This window comes from Megascapheus bottae, chromosome 6 (genome assembly GCF_031878675.1).
Source record: "Megascapheus bottae isolate mThoBot1 chromosome 6, mThoBot2.hap1, whole genome shotgun sequence".
Classification (NCBI taxonomy): Eukaryota; Metazoa; Chordata; class Mammalia; order Rodentia; family Geomyidae; genus Megascapheus; species Megascapheus bottae.
In genome coordinates, this window is record NC_143514.1 from 65,549,033 (window position 1) to 65,574,870 (window position 25,838).

Below are 25,838 nucleotides of genomic sequence, written 5' to 3' on the forward strand. Positions count from 1 at the left end.
TGGGGCAAGCACTGGTGACTTATACCCGTAATCCTAGCTACTCAGGAGGCTGAAATCTGAGGATGCTGGTTCAAAGTCAGTCTGCATAGAAAAATCCAAGAAACTCTTCAGTTGTCCAGCAAAAAAGCTAGAAGCTATGGCTCAAGTAGTGGAGTGTCAGCCTTGAACCAAAAAGCCAAGCAAGCACACTATGTTCAAGCTCCATTACCAACGACACACAAAAACAAAATGTCCAATGCCCTTCCCCTGTGCCTGGCACTATTTCTAAACCCTCATGACACTGGAGGAAGGGCTACAAAGCCCTGGGTAGTTGCTGACTCAGGCCTGACCCAGGCCTGGTAAGAGCCAGCCTTAGACAGGCAGGGCTGCTGCGGGCAGGTGTGTGTTCCAGGCTGAGAGAGCTATGACTTGCATGGAGGCAGATCTGAGCCTGTGCAGGGGAGGAGCAGGCTGAGCAGCAGAGCGTTCACTCAACACCTATTTATTGCCCACCTCCTCCTTGTCTGGCGCTAGGGATGCAGAAGGAAGCATCCTCCCTGCAGGGCGGTGGAGTGACTAATAAGCAAGTGTGCCTTGAGATTCTGCCTTAAGAGCAAGAGGCTGCTCTAAGCCCTCTACAACCTTACCACAAACTACCCTGTCTTACAGAGTAGGAAACTGAGGCCCAGAGCTGGGTTGATTCTCCTCCAAGTAAACCTGCTGAAAGTTAGACAGAGAGTCAGGCATTGTACCAGGAAGTGTGATTGGCCAGCACAGATACTGGAGGGTGACGTGTGTGGGATGCGTGGCATGGAAAGAGCAGATAGGAGAACGCTTGGAAGCCCTCGCTGGATCTCAGCCCTCGCTGGATCTCAGCCCCCACTGGATCTCAGCCCCTGTCTTTACCTGACGTATGATCTTTGGCACGTTATATATCCACTTTGAGTTTTATTACTACTACTACCAGTACTGGGGCTTGAACTCAGGGCCTGGGCACTGTCCTTGAGCTTTTGCTCAAGACAAGCACTCTGCCATTTGAACCATAGCATCACTTCCAGTTTTTACTGTGTATGTGGTACTGAGGAATTGAACTCAGGGCTTCATATATGCTAGACAAGCACTCTACCACTAAGCCACATTGCCAGCCTGTTACATTATTATCTTTAAGTAGTTGTACAAAGGAATTAGTATTCCACAGCCAGTTTAGGAGTCGAGTGTCTTTTGATCCATGTCCTCTGTTCATCATTCTCCCCCATCCCTCCCAATTTCATTTTGTTTTGACAATGGATACCTATGATGCTGATTACATGAGAAAATATTTTTTTTAAAAAGTGATTTAGGGAAGACAGTAAGAAACAGCAATTAGAAGACCCTAAGCCCTGCCATGTAGGGGAAGTAGTCCTTGTGGGTTGAGGGGAGGTGGCTGCTCCTCTGGGGCTCCTCAGTTTTCTCTCCTCTCTGAACTGTCTGGAAACTTCCAAGCTAAGAATAGATGGCAGTCGTGTGCCGGCCAGGCTGTTGAGCCCTGTAGGGAGAGGGGAAGCGGCAGCAGGGTGAGTAGGAGAGATGGGGAGCCCCCGGGGGCTGGAGAGAGGCATCATCCCTGTCTCTTCTTGGCTACAGGGAGTGCCTGGAAACAATGGTTTGCCAGGACAGCCTGGGCTCACAGCAGAACTGGTAGGTGCCAGCCAGGACTCACTGGCCACTGACCCCCAAGCCTCCGCCCTTCCCAGGCTAAGCTGGCATGCAGCCCTTGAGTTGTGCTTGTATGTGTGTATGGGGGTGGGGGACCCGCTACCCTCTCCCTTTCAAGACTGGCACCATGATCCTCAAGGTTGTGCCTGGTCATGTGAGTCCCTCCCCCACTGTCACCTGCCCACATGTCTGTTTCTTGCAGGGCTCCTTACCCATTGAGCAGCACCTCCTTAAGGTAAGAGGATTGAGGGGGATGGGGAGGCAATAGGGCCCCTCATAGTAAATGCTCAGCTCTTCCTAGAGCACTGAGGATGAGCTTATTGGTTCCAAGCAGTGGTGTGAGAGGGCCTGGCCCAGGGCCACATCCCAGGCAACCCTTGCTGAGTGAGAGCTTAAGGGGTTCCAGTGAGGGTACCCATTCAGTGGATGCTGGTGGCAGAGCTGTGGGCCAGAAGGCCCCGAAGTGCCTATGTCAGCTAGGACAGCACCAAGTAAGTTGGAAGCATTGTACAGAATGGATTCTATGATGGCTGGGTGGCTACTCAGAAAGTGAGGAGGAGGAGGAGGAGGAGGGATTTGAGAAGCAATCCTAGTGCTTGGGGAACAGAAGGTCTTGGGGCGTGGGAGGAGTGTTGGCCTGTGTCAGGGCCCACCAGAGGGAGGGGTCCCCTGGGTACCAAGATCCACTCTGTTTCCTCTCCTAGTGACCTCTAGAGATGAGGTAGCTGCAGATTCCTGACCCCTCTCCCCCTGCCACTCAGTTCAGCATCGTGAGGACGCCCCTCCTGGGCTAAAACAGAGCTCCCTCAGCTTGTCCTGAATATCTCACCGCCCCAGTGGGCCTCGGTCAGACAGAGTATGGGGCTTCATGCATTCAGAACCACACATGTGTCCAGAAGCGGCTGGAGCAGAGGCTGAGCTCAGCCAGCAGCAGCCTCATGTCAGGTTACTGTGGGGTTCCAGGCAGCAGGACTTGCACCTCTCCCCCGCTGGGCTTCTGTCAAGCCTGGGTCCCCCCACATTCTGCCCCAGAGTGGTGACTATAACAGGATCTGACCACACTTCTCCTAAGATTCATGTGCTCCTCAAAGGGTCCCAAAGAGAAACAATGCAGATTGTGGAAGGGGTCAGATAGCAGACCAAGGGGCTGGCCACGGCCACGTCCCCATTCTAGAAGTGTTGGCCTTTCTGCTGGTTAATTGGAGATAAGAGTCTTATGTATTTTCCTGCCTTGGTTGGCTTTGAACCACAGTCCTTAGATCTCAGGCTCCTGTGTAGCTAGGATTACAGGCCTGGGCCACTGGTTCCCAGATAATCATTATTTCTTCTTCTTCTGCCTCCTCCTCCTCCTCTGAGCCTGGTATGATACCTGAGCTTTGTTGCTCAAGGCTAGAGCTCTACCCCTGACCTACTGCGCCACTTCTGGTTTTCTGGTGGTTCATTGGAGATAGTCTCACAGACTTTCCTGCCCAGGCTGGCCTTGAACTGTGATCCTCATACCTCAGAATCCTGAACAGCTAGGATTATACGATGAGGCCTCTGGTGACCCAGCTGATCACTTTTGTGTGTCAGCCTTCTTGTCTCTACAATGCTCATAAGATCATCTGCCTTAGCCAGGTGCTTGTGGCTCACGCCTGTCATCCTAGCTCCTCAGGAGGCTGAGATCTGAGGATCATGGTTCAAAGCCAGCCTGGGCATGGAAGTCCAAGAGATTCTTATCTCCAATGAACCACCAGAAAACCAGAAGTGGTGCTGTGGCTCAAGTGGTAGAGTGCTAACCTTGAGCTGAAGAGCTCAGGAACAGCACCCAGGCCGAGTTCAAGCCCCATGACTGACAAAAAAAAAAATCGCCTGCCTTGTTGGGCCCCAAGGTTTAAATGTGGGGTAATGTTTGGTGCCTTGTCAAGCCAGGCCTCAGGGGCTGGGAAACTGACCTTGTTATGTGGGGCTTTGCTGGGAGCAGAGATGACACCTTGTTCCTACTGGGCCTGGACCCCACAGCAGTGTACAGGAACCCCCAGGCTCCGGAGTCCCTGAGATTGGCGTCTGCTTTTTACCAACTTTTGAAGGGAAAGACTCATATCTTCCAGCAGCCTCTCAGTGACCGGAAGAACCCTGGGTCCCTGGGGAGCAGGTGGCGACCTGTCTGCTCAGGGAGGCAAGGGCTTCTCCTGCAGCTGTTCCCCTGCCTCCCTCGGGCAGAGGCCCTGGCATTCGGAGCCAGCCCCTCTAGCCTGGATCCTCAAGCCTTGTCCACACAGCGGGCACAGGTTGTCAGAGCAGCGGGGACAGATGGCCCCTCTGTGGGCCCCTGCACCTCCTCCCACACGCCTGTCTGGAAAGTGCTCTGGCTTGGCCCCACCAGCGCTGCTTCCTGGAGGGAACCCAAAGCCAGTGGCTGGGATTGGGTCCCCTGAGGCGGGAGCAAAGCTGCTGCAGGGCTGTGGCTGGGGATGGACAGAGGGCTGCTGGGCAAGGTGCCCTGGCCCTGGGTTCTGAGAGGCACATCCTGCCCTCTCTGACCCACTGCGCTCCCTGTTTCCTCCTCAGAGCATCTGTGGGGACTGTGCCCAGGGCCAGATGGCCCATCCCACATCTGTCCTGGTGAAAGGAGAGAAGGGAGACCAGGGCATCCCTGGTGTACCAGGCCTGGACAACTGTGCCCGGGTAGGGACTGAGCCGGGACAGCCTTGGTGTGTGTGGGGTGGGGGGATGTCTCCCTGCTTCGAGGCCCTGGCACCCGTGTGAAGGGGAGACCCTGTGTCGTGTGCTCATGTGCTTGGCCACCTCACAGGACACAGACTCTTTTGTCCCCTACAGTGCTACTTGGAGAGGGAGCGCCCAAGATCTGAGGAGGCCAGGGTGAGTGAGCCCTTCTCCCCTCTCCTTCCCCCCTCCCCTCCCCTCTCCCCCACAGGAAGATGCCCTGGCTGCTCACTCTTCCATCTCCCTCTGTTTTCCAGGGAGACAATGGTGAAGGAGACCCTGGCTGTGCTGGGAGCCCAGGCCTGCCAGGCCCCCCAGGGCTGCCAGGGCAGAGAGGAGAAGAGGTAAGGCCAGAGACCAGGCACTCGCCTAGATAGTCTCTCAGGGCCCTCCATCTGTCTGGAGGTCTTCCAGGGGTCTCCAAAACCTCACATATGGAGCACCACCCCCCCAAACCTGGCACCCTCTGCTGTCCTTAACTCTGGGCCCTCTCCGCTTCCTGCTTCTTCGGAGCCCACCCCCCTGCTCCCTCTGTATCACTTCAGAGAGGCCTTCCTGCACCAGACTCTAAAGGCCCCTTACCTGCATTGCACTCTTGACCTGCCACCCTGCTGTGTGTTTGTGTCATTCAGGACCATTCCACAGGTGTCCACTGTGGTGTTTGTTTCTGTCCACTTCACCTCGGGGATGTGAATAATGCAAGGAAGGATTTTTGAAAATGTTTTGTTTATAGCGATGTTCCCAGTCCCTGGACCAGTGCCCAGTCCATAATAGCTGCTCAATAAACATTTGTTAGCTGGCTGAATGAATAAATGCAAGGCCATTCTAGTATCAGCTAAATGATCCTGCATTCCCATCAGCTGTTCTCTGGTGCCATGGCTGTGGCAGACTGAAAGGAAGGTGCTGTGATCTGGGTTCATCTGGCCCCAGACTCTGCATCTGTCTCCATGGGCTTCCTTTGCAGGGTCCACCTGGCATGAGAGGCTCCCCGGGACTGCCAGGCCCTATTGTAAGTACCTGTAGTACCCTGGGTGGCTTGGAAAGCGCTTAAAGGGGTCCCAACACTCAGACTCCATTCAGCGGCCTTGTCCCCAAGAGAAGCCCAGCAGGCATATCCGCTGCCCGCCCCTTCCCCTCTTGAGAGCATCTTTGGAGACTGAGATCTCTCACCACCACCACATGCCCAGCTCTGCGCCATTGCCTATGGTACTGCCCATGGGGAGGCCCCCGGGGGGTGGGTTCTGCCCCCTCCGTCCCCTTCCTGCTGTTTTATTTTACCAAATGGACTCTCTATGGCCTGGGAGATATGTGGGCCTTCTGACAAGATTTCTGCCCATGGGACATGAGACCTCTTACAAGGGCTAGGACTGGGCAGAGATGCCTCTGTGGTTCTGAGGAGCCATCTCTGAAGCAGGATACCAGGCCTGGGACATCTACCCCAGTACCTTCAGTGGTGGTGGTAAGGCAGGGAGGGATGGGGCTAGGGGTAACAAAACAGGAAGTATGCTCTTTGGAGAAATCAGAGCCTGGGACCCACCCTCTGGGGGGGGGAGGGTGGCAGGGAAGGTGGTGAGTCCCAAAGGAAGCCGGGCTTCCACTCCTGGGTGGACTCTAGCATGTCCCCCTGAAGATGGAGGAATCTTGCTTTCCGGAACAAGGTGGGGAGGGGGGATGAGCCGCCATCTTGTAGACTACAGTGGCCAATGAATCTCTTCTCCAGCTGCCTTGAAAATCCTTCCAAGACCTCCTCCCCTCAGCCCAGCCTGAGGCTGTGCTCACACCCCCAGTCACCCCCGGGTGACTGTGCTTGTGAGACGTGACCCTGCCTGTTTCTCCCACCAGGGCCCCCCAGGTTTTCCTGGTGCTGTTGGCTCCCCCGGATTACCTGTAAGAACCTAGTACTGTCCCCCTTTCCCGCCCACCAGCCAGGTCTCCGTGGCTTTTGCTTGTTGCCCCTCCTGTGGTGTTGTGGTTCCGCTCTCCCCTCCCTGTTCATTGTCCCCTGTAGACAAGGTAGCTAACGACACCACCCACCAACACGCCACGGCTGGCTCCACCGCTTGGCTCTCTTTCCCCCAGTCTCTGATCTCTTTCCAGCCTCCCGCTTTCTTTCAGTCCCCCCCCCCTCTTCATTTCCTTCTTCTTTTCCTCACCATCCTCCCTCAGTCCGCGTCCTCTTGAGCTCTTTTACCTTTTTATTGGAATCTGGGTCCCAGGGAGCCCCTTTATCCCTCCCTCTCTTCTCACTTCTGCTTCCCGCTTCCCACCACCTGCCATGGGGACTGAAGATTTGCTGAAAGTAGTTCTTGGGGCCCTGCCAGGCACTTGGCTCCAAGCCGGGTGAAGATGCCAAAGCTTTAGGGCTCTACACTGCAGCCTGGCACAGGTTGGCTGCCCCTGCTGCCTTAGCAAGGCAGTCCGGAGGCACTCCAGGGGTTCAGAGGCTGCCCTGCCCTGAACCCCTTCTCTTACCCTCCTTTCTCATCCTCTCACTTCCTCAGCTCTAATCCCAGTCTACTCTAAGGCTGGCATGTGATGCCAGCCAGCTGGGTTTCTGGGTGTCACAGGACCCATCCCCATCCCCCTTGGGGCCTCCTACTCGGTGTCGTTAAGTGCTCTGCCTCTGTCATTGTCACAGGTGTGTTTTAAGTCATCTCCCCTCCTTCCTGTCCAGTCTCCCCTGGATCACAGAAGCTAACCTATTGTTTGTCAAGAGTTTGTCTTCCCAAGGCCTAGCTCCGCTCCTCCCAGGCCTGGTGGTGGAGGTTTGGGAGCAGGGCCCCTTTTTGTCATGGTCCCATCTGTCCCCACCTCCTCATCTTCTGACCAAGCCGTGTCTGTTTCTGCTTGCTTGGGTGAAGGGGCCATCTGTCCGTCTAGCCATCTGTCTTGTGTTGTGGAAAGGTTTGAGCGCCATTTGTCTGGGACATGAGGGTAAGGGGCAGAGAGGGAGCTCTCAAAGGTGTGACAAATGGATGAGGCCAGGGTGAGGGTGAGGGCCCAGGCTCCGGTTTCCATGGCAAGGAATATCCCTGCCCAGTGCCATCTCCGGAAGGTGGTAGGGAGCGGTGGGCGGGGCTTGGACAGGTAAGTGTCGGCTATCTGGTGACACACTTTTGTGGGAAATACCCTCTCCTAATGTCTGTTTCTCAGAAGGAGCACACACCTGATTGTCACCTTCCTAAAGGTGCACCTCAGACAGGGCACACGCGTGACAGTCACCTCAAATTCCCTCATGGGGTGGGGCAGGAGGAGGCACTGACGGCTGCCTGATTCCAAAGCATGTTCCAGAAAGGCAGCTGTATGTGGACATGACTCTGACAGACCCCCTCTGGAGCATACCCCTAGAGTCACCTTGCCAGGGAGACTGAGGTTCCACTAGTGACCCCCACCTTTGTCCAAGGTGGGAACAGAGGCTTTTGGAGTAAGGAGGAGGCAAGGGCTGGGCGGGGTTGGACTTCCTCTACAGTGTCTCATGAGTTTTCTCTCCAAGGGCCTCCAAGGAGAACGAGGCCTCACGGGCCTGACAGGAGACAAGGGGGAGCCGGTAAGAAGAGGTGGCCTGGGTTCTGGGAGGACAGATCAGGCCCTAAGGAGGCCACTGGAGGGAGGCTGGGAGGTGGATGCTTTCTTTTGGAACTCCTGGATGGCTCGGATTCCCTTGGTGTGTGTGTGTGTGTGTGTGTGTGTGTGTGTGTGTGTGTGTGTTCGTGTTTCCACACTTCTGAGGAGCTCAATCTCTACTTGTCCCAACTCCCCTGCTTGTCATGGGCCCCTCAGCCACAGCATTTAGGAGACTCCCTCTCCTCCCACACTCCTATCCCTCCCATCCTTTCCTCTAGTCAACTCTGGCACTCTGCTTAGCCTGGGGTCTCGCCCAAGGCTGGGGAGATGTTCCTGCCTTGCCCTCATGGCACCTGGGGCTTGGAGAAGGGGCCAAAGTTTGAGGGCAGGGGGTACCTACTTGATGGATGCTCTGGACATAGCCACTCCTGTCCAGGGAAGGAGACAGCACTGTGGGAGGCTTGATCCATCCTGTCTGCCTCTCTCTACAGGGTCCTCCAGGACAACCCGGCTACCCGGGTGCTATGGGCCCCCCAGGACTGCCTGTGAGTACAGAGACCTTGGCTCTTGGGGTGCTGGGGGCTCGGGCTGGTGGTAAGGATGGAGCCAGGCTGGGCATCCCTCGACAGGCCCCCTCCTCTCCAGGCATTTCAGCCCCTGCCTCTGCCAGCCTCACCCCCCCCTCACAGCAGTTCCCCACCCTCCCTGGGGACCCCTTAGTAGGTAGGTTGGCCCTGCCACTCTGCCTTAGGGCCAGAAAGCACTGAGTCTCAGACATCCCAACAATGGAGATCTGCCCCTGGGATGGGAATGGGCTGGAGTGACAGCCATCCCCAAGGGAGCTGCTAGGTAGGCATGTCCCAGCTTTCCCACCATGGCAGGGAGGGCCACAGTGGCCCAGGGCTCTTCTTCCCCGGCCATCCTTGGCGCCCTTAGCCTCCAAGTGCCCATGCCAGTCTGGGTGCCAGATGCAGCTCTCCACCCCTTGCATTAGCACTGAGAAGGGCAGGCTATTGGACTAATTCTGTTCTCCCTCCCCCCCCTCTCTCTCCCTACCACCCTCCCCCCACCTCTCTCTCTCTCATCAGGGCATCAAGGGAGAGCGAGGCTACGCAGGGCCTGCAGGAGAGAAGGGCGAGTTGGTGAGTCTGAGTTCTGAAGGGCTTCAAACAGCAGCCTCCTCCTCCCACCACCACTGGGGACTGGAGGTTTTCCTGGCAGCTGCTGAGGAGGAGCCCACGACCTTGCTGCCCCTGCCCCTGAGACTCCAGCTGCAGCCAGCTGGTGTCGGAGGCTGCACTGCCAGGAGCTCAGCAGGTTTCTTACAAACTGGTTGCCTGATGGGATGGGGAATGGCCTAGATGGCTGGCACAGCTCCTGCCAAAGTGGCTCCCCAGAGCACCAGGGACTCAGTTCCCAGCTCAGCCACCCTCCATGGGGCTCCCTGCAGAGCCAGGAGCTGGGGCCTGCCATGATTCACCCAGAGTCCTGTAGCCAATTAGAGAGTGAGTAGTAGAGTCTGGGCTGGAGGCCAGATCTATCTGGTAACAGACCTCAAACCTCAACTCTGACATCAGCTGAGCTGGTTCTAGAGTCTTACCTCCCTCCTTCCCACCAAGAAAAGTCACCAAGGCTTCAGTGGGAGACTGCAAAAGCCAGCATACTGCTAGTCAATAACAAAAATGGTGCCTGGGGCCCTTCTGAGGATTCTGCAATGAACTAGGCAGGCTCAGTAAGAGATGAGTAAACAGAGACAAATGTAAGAGAGACAGAGAGAGAGAGACAGAGACTAGCGACCCAGGAGCCTGTGCAGCAGGGAAAGAGCTGGAGCAGTGCACAGGATGCTGGGTAGACAGGTCAGGGAGGACATCATGGAGGAGGATGTAACATTTGAACTGAGATCTGAATGGAGGGAGGAGGGAATCCCATGGAGAAAGGCCATGGGGAAGGGACTACAGCAACTACAGAAGCAGTTTGAAGCCATGTAATAATTCTCCAGGACTTGAGGAGACCTAAAAAGAGTGGCCAATGGAGGGAATTTCAAGTGGGAAAGCCATGCAAAGGCCTTGAGCTACAAGTTGAGGGAACATTAGCCAGACTAGAAGTGAGGACAGGAAGAGCGGCTGGTGATAGATTTATAGGATGTCTCAAACCCTATCATGGGTGAGAAGTATATGCTTCATTTTAGTTGGCAGAGAGGAGCCATGGAAGGTTCTTGAGCAAAAGAGGGTGGCATAATCAGAGCTGTGCTTGAGAATGAAAGGTTGGCAGCTATTGGCTGTCTGGCAGGAGCGAGCCAAGAGGTGGCAGGGCTGGCTAGTGGACCCATAGCACAGACAGGGGGCAGCCGAGGGGAAGGGTAGAGGAGCCAGCCCACCCTCAGGGCTTCCCACTGCACACCCCTCCGAGGGACTGACTGTGCTCCTCTCATCCCAGGGCCCACCAGGCTCCGAAGGCCTCCCTGGTCCTGTAGGCCCAGCAGTGAGTAAAGGGGTGCTGGGGGAGGAGGGCTGAGGCGGGCCTGCTCTGGGGCCTGGGACAGGAAGATTGGGTTCCAACTCCATTCCTTATGGTGACAGGGGCCCCGAGGGGAGAGAGGACCCCAAGGAGCTTCCGGTGAGAAGGGTGACCAGGTGAGTGAGGCCTCCTGGTGGGGCATTAGAGCCTGTGGAGAGGGGGACATGCTGGGCACAGGGAGGGCCTGGGCCTGGGGGAACTGTCAGGGCTGCCTCGGCCTGTCACTCTTTCCATGTGGGCGGCCAGGCAGAGAGGGATGGCACAGCACACTGTCTCTTGCTTCTTCTTCCAGGGATTCCAAGGCCAGCCAGGCTTTCCAGGCCCACCGGTGAGTGGAAACACAAAGCCAACTCTGTGATGTGGTCTCATGGGGAGGGCAGGACTGGGAGAGAAAGGAAGAGGCTGGAAGAGCCGCCTGGGTGGCCAGGCCTTACTCCAGGAACTCAACCTGGACAGCAAGGCCTCCTGGGTGGGCCCAGCAAGGCCCAGCAGGCGTTTGTGGAAGATGATGTTTATTTCAGTGAACAACGGGAAAACATACACAGGAAGAAGAAAGGATGGGCTCCGGCCTCATGTTTGTTGTTGTTGTTTGTTTGTTTGTTTACATTTCCTACCTGCTTCTTTGTCAATCCAGGGTCCCCCGGGGTTCCCGGGCAAAGCGGGAGCACCTGGACCCCCTGGTCCTCAAGCAGAGAAGGTGAGCAAGACTCCAGGCGTTTGGCCCCAGCCACCCGTGTGAGCCATGCAGTGCCCGTGCCCTAGTTCCACTCCTAGCACTGGGCTATGTGGAATTCACAGACCTACTTCCTTGCCTCAAAGCCAGGCCCAACAACAACTAGGTCCTTTGAGCAGTCGGGCTCATAAAGGCAGGTAGAGTACAGGCCAAAGCAAAGCCTGGCTGACAGCTAAGCCCTTGCCATCTTGGTCTCCTCAGCAGGAAGCTAAGGGAGGGGGAACAGTGTCATTGAGACCAGAAATGTCTCACCGGAAGGTACCCTCTGGAAGGGGGCATCGACTTCCCTCCACAAGGCACTGGGACTTGTTCCCTGGCTGCTGGAGAGGCCGTGGTCCTTCCTTGCCTCCCCGCACAGTGCCCTTCAGCCATGAGTGGGCAGGATTGGCTGCTCCCTTCCCCAGCCTTCCTTGTGGAGGTTGGAGGCTGCAGCTCTTGCCCAGCTCAAGCTGGTCATTGCAGAGAATCCCCAAAGTTCTCCAACCTGATTCCCAGTGGGGCCGACATTGGCTGGGATTGTGCTGACCCCTCCTGGTAGCTAGTGACATTGCAGAGACCCCAGAACTGTCTCTCCTTTAGTGGGGACGGCTGATGCAGTCAGCCACCTCTCCCTATTGGATGCAGCAGCCTCTCTTCTCTTCCTCTCACCACCCTCTTCTTTCCCTCCCCAACCTTCCATGGCTCCCCAGTGACTGGAGCAGTGATTTTTAGTCATCTTCCACTCGTTTATCGAACTGGGAAACAGATATAAGTGAAGCTTCCTTGTCTAAGATAAGGACAGGGGCCTGTAGTGTCACCCTCTGGATCTCTACTGGTTCCCCCCAGCTTTGTATCTTTCCCACGACTTCCCCCCAGCACTCTGAGAAGTCTCTTTTCATAAAGTTCAGTGCAGTCAATCAAGCTCATCCCGCCTCCTGCCCCGCCCATCACTGGGGCCCAGAAAGCCTGGCCCAGCAGTCACAAGGCTGCTTTCTCTTCTCAAGCAGGCCTCTTCCTCCACCTTTCCTATCCCAGACATCCTGTGGAGCATCTGCTACCAGACCCCTGGCCATTGTTATCCCCCTGCTCTGGGTTCCCACAGCCCCCTTCCCCACACATTGCATTTACCATGGGCTATGTGGGCCTGTGGCCTGGAGGGGCAGGGAAATCCCTGGGGACAGGAACCACCCCACTTTCTCAACCTTGGGGCATCAAAACTAACACACATTGCATGCTGTTGTGTGGTGTACACTGAACATGTACCCCTGCTACCCATCACGTGGGTCAACCCAGGAAAAGTTGGACTAAAGAGGCTCTGCCCCTCCTCATGGAGCAGTGAGGAAAGGCACCTTGGTGGAGAGAACACATTGGGCCAGCTCGGCTTCCAGCTAGAAGCCAGGTGTTCTGACTTCTAGGCCCTTTAACTCAGGGCCTCATCTCCAAGGGCAGGACAAGGCCCCGCTGACTCTCTTGGGGGGGGGGGGTGCTGGTTTTAGGGAAGTGAAGGGATTCGAGGCCCATCAGGCTTACCTGGTTCCCCTGGACCACCAGGACCTCCTGGCATTCAGGTGAGCATGGGTCCTCAGCCTGGGAGGCAGGGTTTGTGTGCCTGGGTGCACTTGGGTAGAAGGGTTGGGGGCTGGGGGAGCGGGGGAATGGGGAGAGTCAAAGGCCTGGCTCAGCCCTCCCATGTTCTAGGCCCAGACTCAGTGGGCAGAAACAAGTCTTCTGTCTACAGGGGCCCGCTGGGCTGGATGGACTGGATGGGAAGGATGGCAAGCCTGGCCTGCGGGTAAGATGGGGGGTCAGGGTGGGCAGGAGCTCCTTTCCTTCCTTCCCTCTCCTGTAGGAAGTCCAGAAAAGGGTTTCATTCAGGCTAGCTTAGTCATCATAGTAGCCTTAGTCAGGTGAGATGGGCTGGCATCAGCAAAGGCAGGAGAGTGACAAGAATTCATTTATGGTCTAAGCCTTGGACAACGGGAAAAATTCAGCTGGGTTTTAGGAAGAGTCAGCTACAAACTGAGTAAAGCTTGGCTCCGTGGCTGAGTTATGCCAATATTAGGGCTTGAACTCAGGGCCTGGGTACTGTCCCTTAGCTTTTTTCAGATTCCAGACTGGGGCTCTACCACTTAAGCCACAGTTCTACTTCTAATTGGAAGATAATTGTGGCTAATTGGAGATGATTGTTTCCTGGATCTGCCTGCCCTGGCTGGCTTGGACCTGAGGTCCTCAGATCTCAGCCTCTTGAGTAGCTAGGATTTCGGGCAGGAGGCACCTGGCTCCTGGTCTGAGTTTTGCTGGGAAATCTGAAAATAATGGGTCCATAGTGAATGGCAGGACATCAAAGTCAGCTCCTTCCAGTACCAGAGGAAAGAGAGCCAGGCATGGAGAGGGCCTGGGTCACACAGCGCCTCAAGCGGGGGTGAGAGGCTGAGGTCGGATTTGGGTTCCCTTCCTCTGCCTGGCACAACAATTTCTCCACCGTACCAGGGTTTAGGGGGAAGTTGGTGAAGGGAAAACTCTCAATCCCGGCCTCTTTCCCTAGGGAGACCCCGGTCCTGCTGGCCCTCCTGGACTCATGGGACCCCCGGTAAGTTGAGCTTCAGGGGGGAGTCAGGAATGCTGAGGCCTCTCTCTGGAAAGCTCTAGAAGGCAGAGCATGTCCTCCAGGTCTTCCCCGTCTTCCCCCAGGCACATAGTGACAGATTGGTTCAGGTCACCTCACCTGAGGAGAGAGGTAGGGTACCTGACACCTTGCCTTTCTTTCCAGGGATTCAAAGGGAAGACAGGACACCCTGGCCTCCCTGGACCCAAGGTAGGGGGACTTCTGCAGAGTGGATTTTCCCTGAGGCCCTGTAGACTTGGCAGCGAAGCCTGGGTGGAGGTTCTACATGAGCCCTGGCTGTGACATCATCAGCCTCCTGGCACCACCAGGACCTGGAACTCTCATCTACAAGCCTCTGACCAAGGCTAGAGAGGTGGCAGAGCCCCTCGGATATGGGGTCAGTTTGGGTTGGGGAGGATGGTAACTAAGCCTTAACCACCCCTTTCTCTTCTAGGGTGACTGTGGCAAACCAGGTCCCCCTGGCAGCAGTGGCCGGCCAGGAGCAGAGGTGAGAGCAGGATCTCTGCAACACTGACGTTAGATGGCTTTGGGCTCTGTGGAATCTGGTATAGCCACTTACTTCCTCTTTGCGGCAAAGTGGCTGCTTTCCCTCTTCCTAGCCTTCTGAGAAGTTCTCCCCATTTTCCACATCTTGAACCTCTTCCCTCTTAAGAATTATAACCGATTCCTTCTCCAGGGGCTGCTGTGTCACCCACCTAAAACACACAACCTGGCCTTCTCAAGCTCCAGGAAGCTTAGGTCTGAAGGCCAGTACCCAGCCCCGCTTCTCCATCCACCGGTATCTTCTGATTGGAGACAGCCCTCTCCTGCCTAGCAGCTTTGTGTCACTCATAAGTCTGTTTCTGTGTTCTCCCTTCCTTTTCTCTTGTTCCTGCAGGGTGAGCCTGGAGCCATGGGACCCCAGGGACGACCTGGCCCTCCTGGCCATGTTGTAAGTGATACTGTTTTTATCTCTGCCTTTGAGCAAGTGAGGATTCTGGGGTGGTTGGGCCAGCTGGTGGCGGCCTGACCATGGGATCTGTGCTCATCATGCCGAGTTACAGAGTGTTCCTGCTCACCTGATTGACCACCTCATTGTTTTCTGGGTACATTCTAAGTCCCTTGTCAGATGATGGTCTTTCAGTGGATCAATAAATAATTAAGCACTTGCTCAATTATTGTGCCAAACTTTGGAACAACAGCAGTGAGATGGGCAAGACCTGGGATCTCATGGCATTTTCCAGCAATCACGACAAATACATGAACTGGAAAGCACTGGGCTGTGATATGATGTCACAAGGGACAGGGAGGAGAAAAACCTTGCTGGACAATTGAGACATAGAAGAGAGCAATCTCAGGAGACAGTGGGAGGCTCTAGAATGGTCAGTAGAGCTATAGAGCCAAAGGCAGAAGCAGGAACCCCAAGGATGTCAGGGTGGCTGGCGAGCTTGAGGGAGGGTCCAGTGGGACTCTGAAAGCTGAGCTTCGAGGAGAGGAGGAGGCTCACAGACCTGGCTGGAGCCTGGAGTAGGTATGCTCAGGGATGAGTGGGTGGGTGGAGAAGAGCTGGAGGGCTAGGGTCTGGAGCTGGGTTATGCTTGAAGGTAAAAGGCTTGCTGGGACCTGAATTGGGACAGGAGTAGGGCAGAGGGTAGAAAGAGGTGCTAAAGGTGGTGCCTGTGTTTGGCCTGGCAACTGGGTAAGTAGGTGGGTGTTTACTGAGATAGGGTGACCTGGAGAAGACTCTTATTAAGCAACAACAATTTTCCCATCTGTGGCACACAAGACTGCCAATTGGTTCCCTTGATCAGTGTGACAGCTCCCGGAAAGCGAGCACGCTGCCATTCGATCGCAGCCTGCTCCTGGCCGGCTCTATGATTTCTAGGAGGATTTGGGTAATCTTTTTTTTTTTTTTTGCCAGTCCTGGGCCTTGAACTCAGGGCCTGAGCACTGTCCTTGGACTTTCTCAAGGCTAGAGCTCTACCACTTGAGCCTCAGCACCACTTCCGGCTTTTTTCTATGTATGTGGGATACCGAGGAATCGAACCTGGGTTCTTCATGCATGCTACACAAGCACTCTACCACTATGCCAAACTCCCAGCCCTGATTTGGGTAATCTTAAAAAATAATTAGTAATACCAGGGGCTGGTGGCTCATGCTTGTAATCCTAGCTACTTGAGAAGCTGAGGTTTGAGGACTGTGGTTCAAAGCAAGACTGAGCAGAAAAAGTCCATTGCTCTTATCTCCAATTAACTATCAAAAAGACAAAAGTGGAAATGTGGTTCAAACCTAGTAGAATAATACTAGGCTTGTGTGGAAAAGCTAAGAGTGCAAGGCCCTGAGTTCAAGCCCCCATACTGGCACAAAAAGAAAACAAACAATAACAACCACCATCACAACAACAGCAAAAAACAGTTCATGACCCAAAAAAGGAAGATTCCTACAGGGGTGTGAGACAGTAGAGAACACGCTGGTTCTATTATTATTATTATTATTATTATTATTATTATTATTATTATTGGTATTGTAGAGTTGATATACAGAGTGGTTATAGGTATATGAGTCAGGTAGTAAGTGCAATTCTTTTTGAACCATGTCTCCCCTTCCATTGCTGTCTCCTGGTTTTTCGCTCCCATCTCCACCTACATGATGTACCGTTCATGTTCCAGAGTGTCTAGAGAGTACCACTGAGGCCAAAGGAGGATATGAATAGGAATGGTTGACAAAGGCTCAGTAGCTATGTGCATTTGGTCACTGGATATAAAATAATATTCTGTTCTTTCTCTTACTGCCTCTCTATCCAGCCCAGGACTACTTCTGTGTGATTGTCCATCACAAGAATCTTAGATAGTAGAACACAGACCATGGCTTCTAGAACTTTCCATTGGGGACTAGTGAAGGGAAGAGCCCTGACGGAGAACTGAGGGCCCTTGGGTACCTAAGAAGGTGCCACTTTGACTAGGGAGAAGACATTTGAGATGTGCAAGGATGTTGGCCATCAGTAACGGGGCATGGGGGAACACTCCTGGAGGTTAGAGCTCACTGAGCAGGGCACCAGTGGACTGGAGAGAGTGCCCTGGTGCTCGGCTGCAGAGCTTCTCCCTGTGGATATTGGGGGTGGTGCTGAGCCCTGACTTTCCCTCTCCCATGGGCTGCTGGCAGGATAGTCTCTGAAGTCTCAGGAGATGCCTAGAGATGTGGCTGCTACTCAGTCACCTTGCCTGTGCTCTCTGCCCTTGGCCTCTGGGCTGTGGCTTCTATAAAATCCTCTCACAGCCCCAGGTATGCCATTAAGCCGGCACTGGGCAGGATGGTAGGAGGCTTGGGGCCCCATGTCTGTGCTCTGGACCTAGCCCTGTGAGAAGCTCACATGTAGGAGCTGAGGAAAAGGAGGGATTTCAGGAAGAAACTAAGAACTGATATCTAAGGAAGAAAATAGGGCTGGTCCAGCTGCCAGCCCCGCACCTCGGGGGGTTCTTACCATTCACTTCCCATAGCCCTGACTCCCCCTTTCTTTAGGGACCACCGGGGCCTCCCGGTCAGCCAGGTCCAGCTGGGATCTCTGCCTTGGTGAGTGACATTCTCCCCTGGGTCCTCCCCTGCTGTGAACTCCTCCAAGGGGAAGCTAGAAGGACAGAGGACAACTTGTCACCAGCCTCTCACCCCTTTCTGGGATGTGGCAGAGGTCTCAGGAGATGGCTGGAGTCACACAAGGGGCTGTTCGCTTCGGGCTTTGCGGTATTCGTCACGCCTCCATCATCACTCTTTCCTATTCTCTAGGGACTGAAAGGAGACCGGGGAGCCCCTGGAGAAAGGGGCCTGGCTGGTCTCCCAGGCCAGCCTGGTACACCTGGACACCCTGGCCCCCCGGTAAGCACAGTTGGGGGGAGGGGTGCTGCACTGGACTCCTGGGACTGGAGTACAGCAGGTTAGCCGTATGGAGCTTGGGCCTGGGGACCACATACGGATCCCCACACACTGGCCAGCAGGTCCTGTGCCTCTGGTGACCACTGCCATCCTGATGCAGGGCCCCACTAGGTGTCAGGCAGAGGAGAGCTGGTCCCAGTGTTGCCCCTGCCTCATGGGAACTTGTCAGTAAAGGCATGAGAAATGCTATGCCTGTCCTGTGCCTCTCCCAGCTCTTCAGAAGTCAGCACTTAAGCAGTGCTGTGTTAGCTGACCATGTGCTGCGTGGTGAGCGAAACACCTGCCATGTACCTTGTTTCCATCTCTACTGCAGCCCCGCTTAGTAGGTTTGGTTGACTCTCCTTTACAGATGAGGAAGCTGGAGCTCAGCAAGGCTATGCAGGTTGTTCAGAGTCACACAGTAAGAGTACTGTGACTCCATCTCCAGCCAAGAACTTGAATAGCTTAGCTGGTCCACACAACTATTGTCCTGATAGGTCCAGGTGCCTGCAGCTCACGCCTGTAATCCTAGCTACTCAGAAGGCTGAGATCCGAGGATTGTGGCTCAAAGCAGGAAAATGTCTGTGAGATTCTTATCTCCATTTAGTCACCAAAAAGCTGGTGTGGCCTTATAGCTCAAGTGGTAGAGCACTAACCTTAAGTGAAAAAGCTAAGGATGACAACGAGGCCCTGAGTTCAAGGCCCAATTCACACACACACACACACACACACACACACACACACACACACACGCGTGTGCAGACAGGTGAACCACTGCTGAACAAAAAGCCTCCTGGGAAAACCGAGGAGGGCACCCAGTTCTCTAAGTCCCAGTGGGAGACTTTCTACCCAGCAGCCTGTCTTTCATGGAGGAGCAGAAGTGGCCCCGGGGCTGGTAGCTTGAAATAGGGTGGACAACTCCAATTAGGTGGGCGCATTCAGTGGGCCCATTTGCCAGATCTACCCACTGAGACTGCTTCACAGGGGCACCTGCCACAGGTCTGCCTGGCCCCACCTCTCTCCCTGCCTGCAAGCTCAGGAACCTCGGGACCCCTGGAATTATCTCCCATTGCCCTGCAATCCCCAATTCCCACAGGAAGGGGCTGGACTGGAGAGGCAGCCTCTCCCATCATGTCCTGGGCAGGGAACTGGCCCAGGCCCGTGCTGGTCAGTCTCACTGAGGATAGAGGTGTGGGGAATCTCAAGCAAAGAGACACAATCTGATTCTCCTCTGCAGAGATTGGATGGAGGCAGCCAGGAGCTGTCAGTGTGGGCTCTGGGACCAGGCTAGAGAGTTGGGGAAGGGGGCTGCAGGTTCAGGTTCTCAGTGGAATAAGGGGATTGGGCAAGGTTGGTAGGCCTGACCTGTGAGGTCAGCCTAGATGAGAGCTCATCACATCTCTTCTCTTCAGGGGGAACCTGGCGTGGATGGTGCAGCCGGCAAAGAGGTACCATTGCCTGGAATCCTTTTCCCTTGGGGAGACTCCTCCTTCCTCCTCTCCTTGCATCCCCCCCCACCCCACCCACTCCACCTGTCCTGCATTGGTGAGCTCAATCAATCTCAGTTTGAAAATATCCAGAAAAAAATTACACTAATACTGAATACATGCAAACTTTTTTCTTGTCATTATCTCCTATACAATACAGTATCACTACTTGTATAGCATTCCTACTGTATTAGATATTATAGAAAACCCAGAGACGATTTCAGTTGTACAGGGAAATGTGTGTTGATGATGAGTGGATACCGTATTGTCTTATAAAAGGGACTTGGAGCAGGTACGGGGTTTGGTTGTCATAGGGTCCTGAGATCAAGGCCTGTGGATAACTGGTCCTCTTGTTGCTTCAAGGATAGGAACTGAAAATTAGGAGACACCCATGGCAATGTGACTTGTTTTAGTCCCCGTTTTCTTTGGTTTGTCAGAACTGCTCTGAAACAGAGTAATGATAACAAAGTCTACACATGTATTACCTGGGTGCCAGCTCCTCCCTGACCCTCCACTGCTCCAGACTGGTGCTCTCATCTGCTCCTCCCTGACCCTCTCCTCCTCCTCCTCCTCCTCCTCCTCCTCCTCTTCCTTTTCCTCTTCCTATTGTGCCCCCATCCAGCTGTCTGAGAGGCCCCCTTCCTTCCTCACACACTGCCTAGCAGGGCATGTCCTGGGGTCCCAGGACTGGGGAGAGTGGTCTTCTCTAACTCTTGAAACTATGGCCCATACTTGACCTCTGATTTTTGCTTTCTTCTAGGGTCCCCCTGGAAAACAGGGAGTCTATGGACCACCTGGTCCGAAGGTGAGTGGGTGCTGGCTGGGGTTTGAAGACGAAGTTCCCATGAATTGGTAGAGCCCAGCTCCAACCTATTGCTTTCGCCTCACAGGAGACTCAGGGAGGCCAGAGCAGGGAGAAAGGGGCCATGAAGCGGGGTGCTGGTGGCTCACTCCTGTAGTTCTAGCTTCTCAGGAGGCTGAGATCTGAGGATCACGGTTCAAAGCCTGCTCGAGCAGGAAAGTCTGTGAGACTCTTCTTTCCTTTCTCTTCCAGCAAAATGCTGCAAGTTGGAGGTGTGACAAGTGGTAGAGCACAAGCCTTGAGCAAAAAAAAAAAAAAAAAAAGCCAAGTGAGAGTGTAAAGTCACGATTTCAAGTCCTAGTACCAACACTCACACACACACACACACATTCAAAGCGGCCTTGGAACCAGGGTGTTTTTAACCCCAGGCCCAAATTCCAGGAGTTCCATATCTTGCTACTGGCTTATATTTGCCAAAGAGATATGGTTCTGGGCACTGAAAAGAGGTTATATAGTTTGGACATAGCACAGCACTTCAGCCCATCTTCAGCTGTCTTGAGGGTACAGACCATACGCTGTGCTTAATAAGCTTCTTTTCTGCCAAGAGTCATTTGGATATTGTAACATCATTCCTGGACCATACAAAATTATCAATGCAGACAGACAGGCTTCAAGAAGCTATGGAGAAGCATAAATGCCTGTCCTGTCACGTACCAAAGGATTTCGCAGGCTTTATGCAGGTCAAGGGCCAGATGTTCCCACCTCTGGCTTAAATAGGCCAGGAACTGAGGGAAGGAAGTAAAAAGTGTATTCATGCTAATAGAGTTCCAGCCATAGGTTGGGCACCTGACCGACCATCATATAAGTCCTTGTTTTATCAAGGACTTTGAATTGTTATGGTAAGGATATGGCCAAGCTAAACAGTTATCTTGTTTGGTGGGTAGCCTGTCCTGAGAAAACTATATTGTTCCTTAGAAGTAGTTTTGGTCTCCATAAAGGTATTATTATGGATTAGTGACAAGCCCTTGCCTTTGTTCCTTAGAAGTTGTTTTGGTCTCCATAAAGATATGGATTCGTAACAAGTCCTGCCCTTCCCAGATTCCAACGTGATTCAGAGTGCCGAAAGCAAAGTCATATACAATACATGCCAAGCCTCCTCCCCCCCTTACCCTCCCCCTTACCTTCCCCACCCCATGTTGAGTTTCTTAATGGGCACATGTAAAGTAGTCAGCACTTGTCAGCAAAAGCAGCTTTGTTCCAGGGAGGACTTGGCCCTCTATTCACTGGACCATTTCTGGTTCTTAGCTGTGATGGGCTGTGATTAGAGGAACAGAAGTCTGTTTTTATTCCCCACGTATTGCTAGCTCTTGGGGGCTCTAGCCCTCTTGCCTGGCCTGGGGTAAGCAGAGCTTGGTGCAGTCCAGCCACACCAACACTGGATTTTACAGAAGACTGGAAGAGGTATTGTGGGGTCTAGGGAGGAGACTCAGCCCCACCAGGTGTAAGGACAGGAGATGGCTTTTCAACACATTGGGAAGAAGGGTTGGGGGCATTACAAGCAGGAAGAGCCAAGATGGCAGACTCAGAGAGAATGATGGCTGGTACAGAACACCAGGTATAGAACCCAACAAGAAGGGCCCTCCTTATCTGGCCTTCATACTGAGGGCAGGTGGGAGCTTTATCAGCAGGGAGTAGTGCCATCCAATTGTCTTCTAGAAGGACTGCTCTGGGGGCAGTGAGATGGGGGTGTTATGACCTGTGAGAATCCTCTGGAACACAGAGGAGGGGTAGTGGGTCACTACTACACTGTCGTGTGGACTTGATGACACTTGGTAATGCTGGGCCATGTGACCTGCCGTCCCTGTAGGGTGATCCAGGACCTGCAGGACAGAAGGGCCAGGCTGGAGAGAAAGGGAGATCTGGCATGCCTGGCGGGCCTGGCAAGAGTGGTTCTATGGGTCCAGTTGGGCCACCAGGTCCTGCAGGAGAGAGAGGCCACCCTGGGTCTCCTGGGCCGGCAGGGAGCCCTGGCTTGCCTGGTATGCCCGGCTCCATGGTAAGTAGAGACTGGCTCACATGGGCACCACCCCAGTGCAGGCACATAGGCTAGATGCTCCTGTTGATGCTGCAGGAGAGGTCATGGCTTCTGTTTAGGGGACTCTGCTGGGGTAGGGGGCAGGGGCAGGCTGCTTACAGATTCCTCTCAGCAACCTTCAGAGCCTCCGCACAGAATGGTTTATACCCCTGCAGGGTGGGTAGGACTCAGGACAAAAGGCGTGTGGGAGGCACCTGGAACATTTCCAGTCTATTCCCCCAGGGGGATGGCATAACTGAGGCCAGGTTTTCTCCTCTTTCCTCAGGGAGACATGGTGAATTATGATGAAATCAAGAGATACATCAGACAAGAGATCATTAAAATGTTTGATGGTAATTGGCAGCCAGCTGGGAGCAGTGGGCACCTCTTAGCCTTCCCAGTCACTTCTCACCCAGCCCTGGCCTCCCTTTCTAAAAGCCTCTGTGTCCCTCTGCCCCTTTGCCCTCCACATTTACCGACAGGCGAGAGACAGGTGTTATATGCCACTATCCAATAGGCCTTCCTTGTTACCTGCTCTGCTCCATGATAAAATGATTTCCTCCTGCCCTTCCTGAGTCCCTACTTGAGCAAAGAAAAACTGATTTCAAATGAGCCCGAGTGGAGTAAGCTCTAAGTGGAAGGCACAACACTAATGTAAGGTAGCTGCTGGGGGCAACATGGACCCTGTCCTAGAGGGGCTGGGCATCCTGACTGGAAAGGACACATATCTGAACTTCCTTCTGAAGCTGGTGGCGAACCACTGAAGGGGGTTAGGGATGAGAGATACTAAAAGGAGATGTGAGTGTCTGAAAGATCTCCAGAGAAAAGCAATGTGGAAGTTAGATGCAGGTGGGCTGCCTAGAATCCTAGGTACAGGAGGCTGAGATCTGAGGACTGGGATTCGAAGCCAAACCAGGCAGGAAAGTCCAGGATACTCTTACTTCCAATTAAACACACACACCACACATACACACATACATATATACTAAGCCAGAATTAGAGCTGTGGCTCAAGTGGTAGAGTGCTAGCCTTGAGGAAAAGCTCAGGGACTGTGCCCAGACCCGGAGGCACAGGACACTGCTTAGCTAAGTGATTGACCCCCACGTTCCTCGGCCTCATGTCCCTTGGAAAGAAGACTGCTCCATGCTGGTGGCTTACCGGCAGCACCTAACATTGTGAGTCCCTGGGCTCCCTGTGACCTGTCCTTGTCCTTACAGAGAGGATGGCTTACTATACCTCCAGGATGCAGTTCCCCATGGAGGTGGCGGCAGCGCCTGGCCGGCCAGGGCCCCCAGGCAAGGATGGGGCTCCAGGCCGGCCAGGTGCTCCAGGCTCACCGGGGCTCCCTGGTCAGATTGGCAGAGAAGGACGTCAAGGCTTACCAGGAATGAGAGGTAGCTCCATCCTCTAGTGTCCAAGGTGGGGTTGGCCTGAGTCTTGCATGAAGCCTGTTGTGAGTCTGGCATTTGTGGGTGTGTTTGCAAGCAACATGACTAGCTATGTCATTGTTCTGCTCAGGGATAAGACCTCTTATTTTCTTTTGTCCCAGGATTGCCTGGTACCAAAGGTGAAAAGGGAGACATCGGTGTTGGCATTGCAGGAGAAAACGGTCTCCCTGGCCCCCCAGGTAAGAAACTGGGCTAGCATGATGTAGTGGGCGAGAGCTGCACACAACAGGGGCCAAGTCCCCAAGTGGAATGCTTGGCACCCTACTGGGCGCATAGTGTCGAAGAGTTCACTTAAACCATCAGGGATAACTTTGTGTGTGTGCGTACATGTGTACTAGAGCTTGAATTCAGGGATAACTGTGTGTGTGTGTGTGTGTGTGTGTACTAGAGCTTGAATTCAGGGATAACTGTGTGTGTGTGTGTGTGTACTAGAGCTTGAATTCAGGGATAACTCTGTGTGTGTGTGTGTGTGTGTGTGTGTGTGTGTGTGTGTGTACTAGAGCTTGAATTCAGGGATAACTGTGTGTGTGTGTGTGTGTGTGTGTGTGTGTACTAGAGCTTGAATTCAGGGATAACTCGTGTGTGTGTGTGTGTGTGTGTGTGTGTGTGTACTAGAGCTTGAATTCAGGGATAACTGTGTGTGTGTGTGTGTGTGTGTGTGTGTGTGTGTGTACTAGAGCTTGAATTCAGGGATAACTCGTGTGTGTGTGTGTGTACGTGTGCTAAAGCTGGGTGCTGTTCTTAAGTGTTTCTGCTCAAGGCTAGCACTCTATCACTTGAGTCATGGCTCCACTTCTGGTGTTCTAGTGGTTAATTGGAGATAAGAGTCTCATGGACTTTTGTGCCTAGGCTGGCTTTGAACATTCCTCTTCAGATCTCAGCCTCTTAGTAGCTAGGATTACAGACATGGATTCCCAATGCCTAGCTCTGGGTCACTCTTCAAGATGTGTGAGTGGTTATGGAGCCTGAAAGACAGTGGCTGAAGCCTGTTCCAGTCTCTGTGAACCACGTTCATTACTGACCTGATGTGTAGCTCTGAGCTTGCGTCCTCACTACAAAGTTAGAGAAGAGTTCTTTCCTCAGGAAATTGTTCTGTGGCTTCCAGAACTAATACAGAAAAGCCCGTGCCTGGCACATAGAAGCTGTCAATGACACTGTCCTTGTTAGGTCAGTGTAAGTGTCAGACCAGAGCTGATGAAGACGTGTGGTAGCCTAAGAAATAGGCATCTGACGGATCCATTACTTGCCATGATCACTGTTCCATCTTTTCTTGCTAATCTGGGTCTCCTGATTTGCCTTCCGTAACTCTTTCCTCCCAGGTCCCCAAGGGCCCCCGGGATATGGCAAGATGGGTGCAACAGGGCCAATGGGTCAGCAAGGCATTCCTGGCATCCCTGGCCCTCCGGGGCCCACAGGCCAGCCAGGGAAGGCTGGCCACTGCAACCCCTCAGACTGCTTTGGAGCCATGCCCATGGAACAGCAATATCCACCCATGCAAAACATGAAGGGGCCTTTTGGCTGAAACTGCCACCTGCTGTGAGTCAAAGTACTCCACGGGGGATAAATGGCCTCGGCTTACAGGACTCTGGGATGGGTAGTGAATGTTTGTGCTGTTGATATTGTCATTGTTGTTTGTTGCTGTTAATATTTTTTTAAACAATAAAGAAACAAAACTGTCTGCAATCCCACATCCAGTGGGGTTCTCTGGTGCTGGAGCCAAATCTCCCTGTTCTCCTTTTTCCCATTCGGTTCCAGAATCACAAAGGGACATCACAAAAGAGACCCCACTCCCAGCTCATAAGAGCCCCTCCATTTGTTTATCTAAGGAAGCCAGGGCTGGGAGCCCCACCACACTGTGCCCACCCTTTCCACTTCCTGTGACCCAGCGCGGATCCAACTCGTACCTTGGGAGATCCCACCTGGTCTTCAGGTGTGTTCACCCACCTAGAAGCCACTCCAAGCACTCTGGCTCTTCTCAATGCGCCAGTAAACTTGCAACTAGAAAACCTGTGCAAACTGGAGGAAAGATAGGCTCTGGCCCCTGTGCAGGGAACCTGGGAATGCTTCCCTGGGAAATGGGATGGAACCTCACACCTGTCCTGATGCCTGGCTCCATGAGCTATGCTTCAGCTGCGAGCAGCGACTCCCTGAACCACAAATGGTATCTCTTATTCAAACATGCATGGCCTTCAGAAATAGCCCTGTTGGATCTGTGAGATGGGGTCATGAGCAGCAAGGATCTAAGGCTGTGGTTCTCAAAGCCCCCTGCAAGTTTGGTGATCCCCCCTCAGTCTGTATGTATCAGTATGTAAAGAGGACAAGAGGAGGAAGAAAAAGGGAATT

General features: G+C 53.7%; 1 protein-coding gene across 1 annotated transcript in view; it reads left to right on the forward strand.

Annotated features, from left to right (window-relative positions):
• The window catches only part of Col16a1 (collagen type XVI alpha 1 chain), a 53,554-nt gene extending 28,344 nt beyond the window's left edge, over nt 1-25,210 (forward strand). Inside the window, exons 44-72 of the mRNA XM_090335371.1 lie at nt 1,603-1,656; nt 1,877-1,909; nt 4,225-4,341; nt 4,495-4,536; nt 4,638-4,724; nt 5,345-5,389; nt 6,223-6,267; nt 7,874-7,927; nt 8,436-8,489; nt 9,033-9,086; nt 10,381-10,425; nt 10,524-10,577; nt 10,754-10,789; nt 11,096-11,158; nt 12,670-12,741; nt 12,912-12,965; nt 13,719-13,763; nt 13,944-13,988; nt 14,233-14,286; nt 14,677-14,730; nt 17,298-17,348; nt 17,559-17,648; nt 19,097-19,132; nt 19,932-19,976; nt 21,841-22,029; nt 22,334-22,400; nt 23,265-23,441; nt 23,597-23,674; nt 24,815-25,210. Coding sequence (XP_090191497.1) covers nt 1,603-1,656; nt 1,877-1,909; nt 4,225-4,341; nt 4,495-4,536; nt 4,638-4,724; nt 5,345-5,389; nt 6,223-6,267; nt 7,874-7,927; nt 8,436-8,489; nt 9,033-9,086; nt 10,381-10,425; nt 10,524-10,577; nt 10,754-10,789; nt 11,096-11,158; nt 12,670-12,741; nt 12,912-12,965; nt 13,719-13,763; nt 13,944-13,988; nt 14,233-14,286; nt 14,677-14,730; nt 17,298-17,348; nt 17,559-17,648; nt 19,097-19,132; nt 19,932-19,976; nt 21,841-22,029; nt 22,334-22,400; nt 23,265-23,441; nt 23,597-23,674; nt 24,815-25,017 — 2,043 coding nt within the window. The 3' untranslated portion in view covers nt 25,018-25,210. The remainder of the gene's footprint in view (nt 1-1,602; nt 1,657-1,876; nt 1,910-4,224; nt 4,342-4,494; nt 4,537-4,637; nt 4,725-5,344; nt 5,390-6,222; nt 6,268-7,873; nt 7,928-8,435; nt 8,490-9,032; nt 9,087-10,380; nt 10,426-10,523; nt 10,578-10,753; nt 10,790-11,095; nt 11,159-12,669; nt 12,742-12,911; nt 12,966-13,718; nt 13,764-13,943; nt 13,989-14,232; nt 14,287-14,676; nt 14,731-17,297; nt 17,349-17,558; nt 17,649-19,096; nt 19,133-19,931; nt 19,977-21,840; nt 22,030-22,333; nt 22,401-23,264; nt 23,442-23,596; nt 23,675-24,814) is intronic.
• Nucleotides 25,211-25,838: the final 628 nt, after the last annotated feature.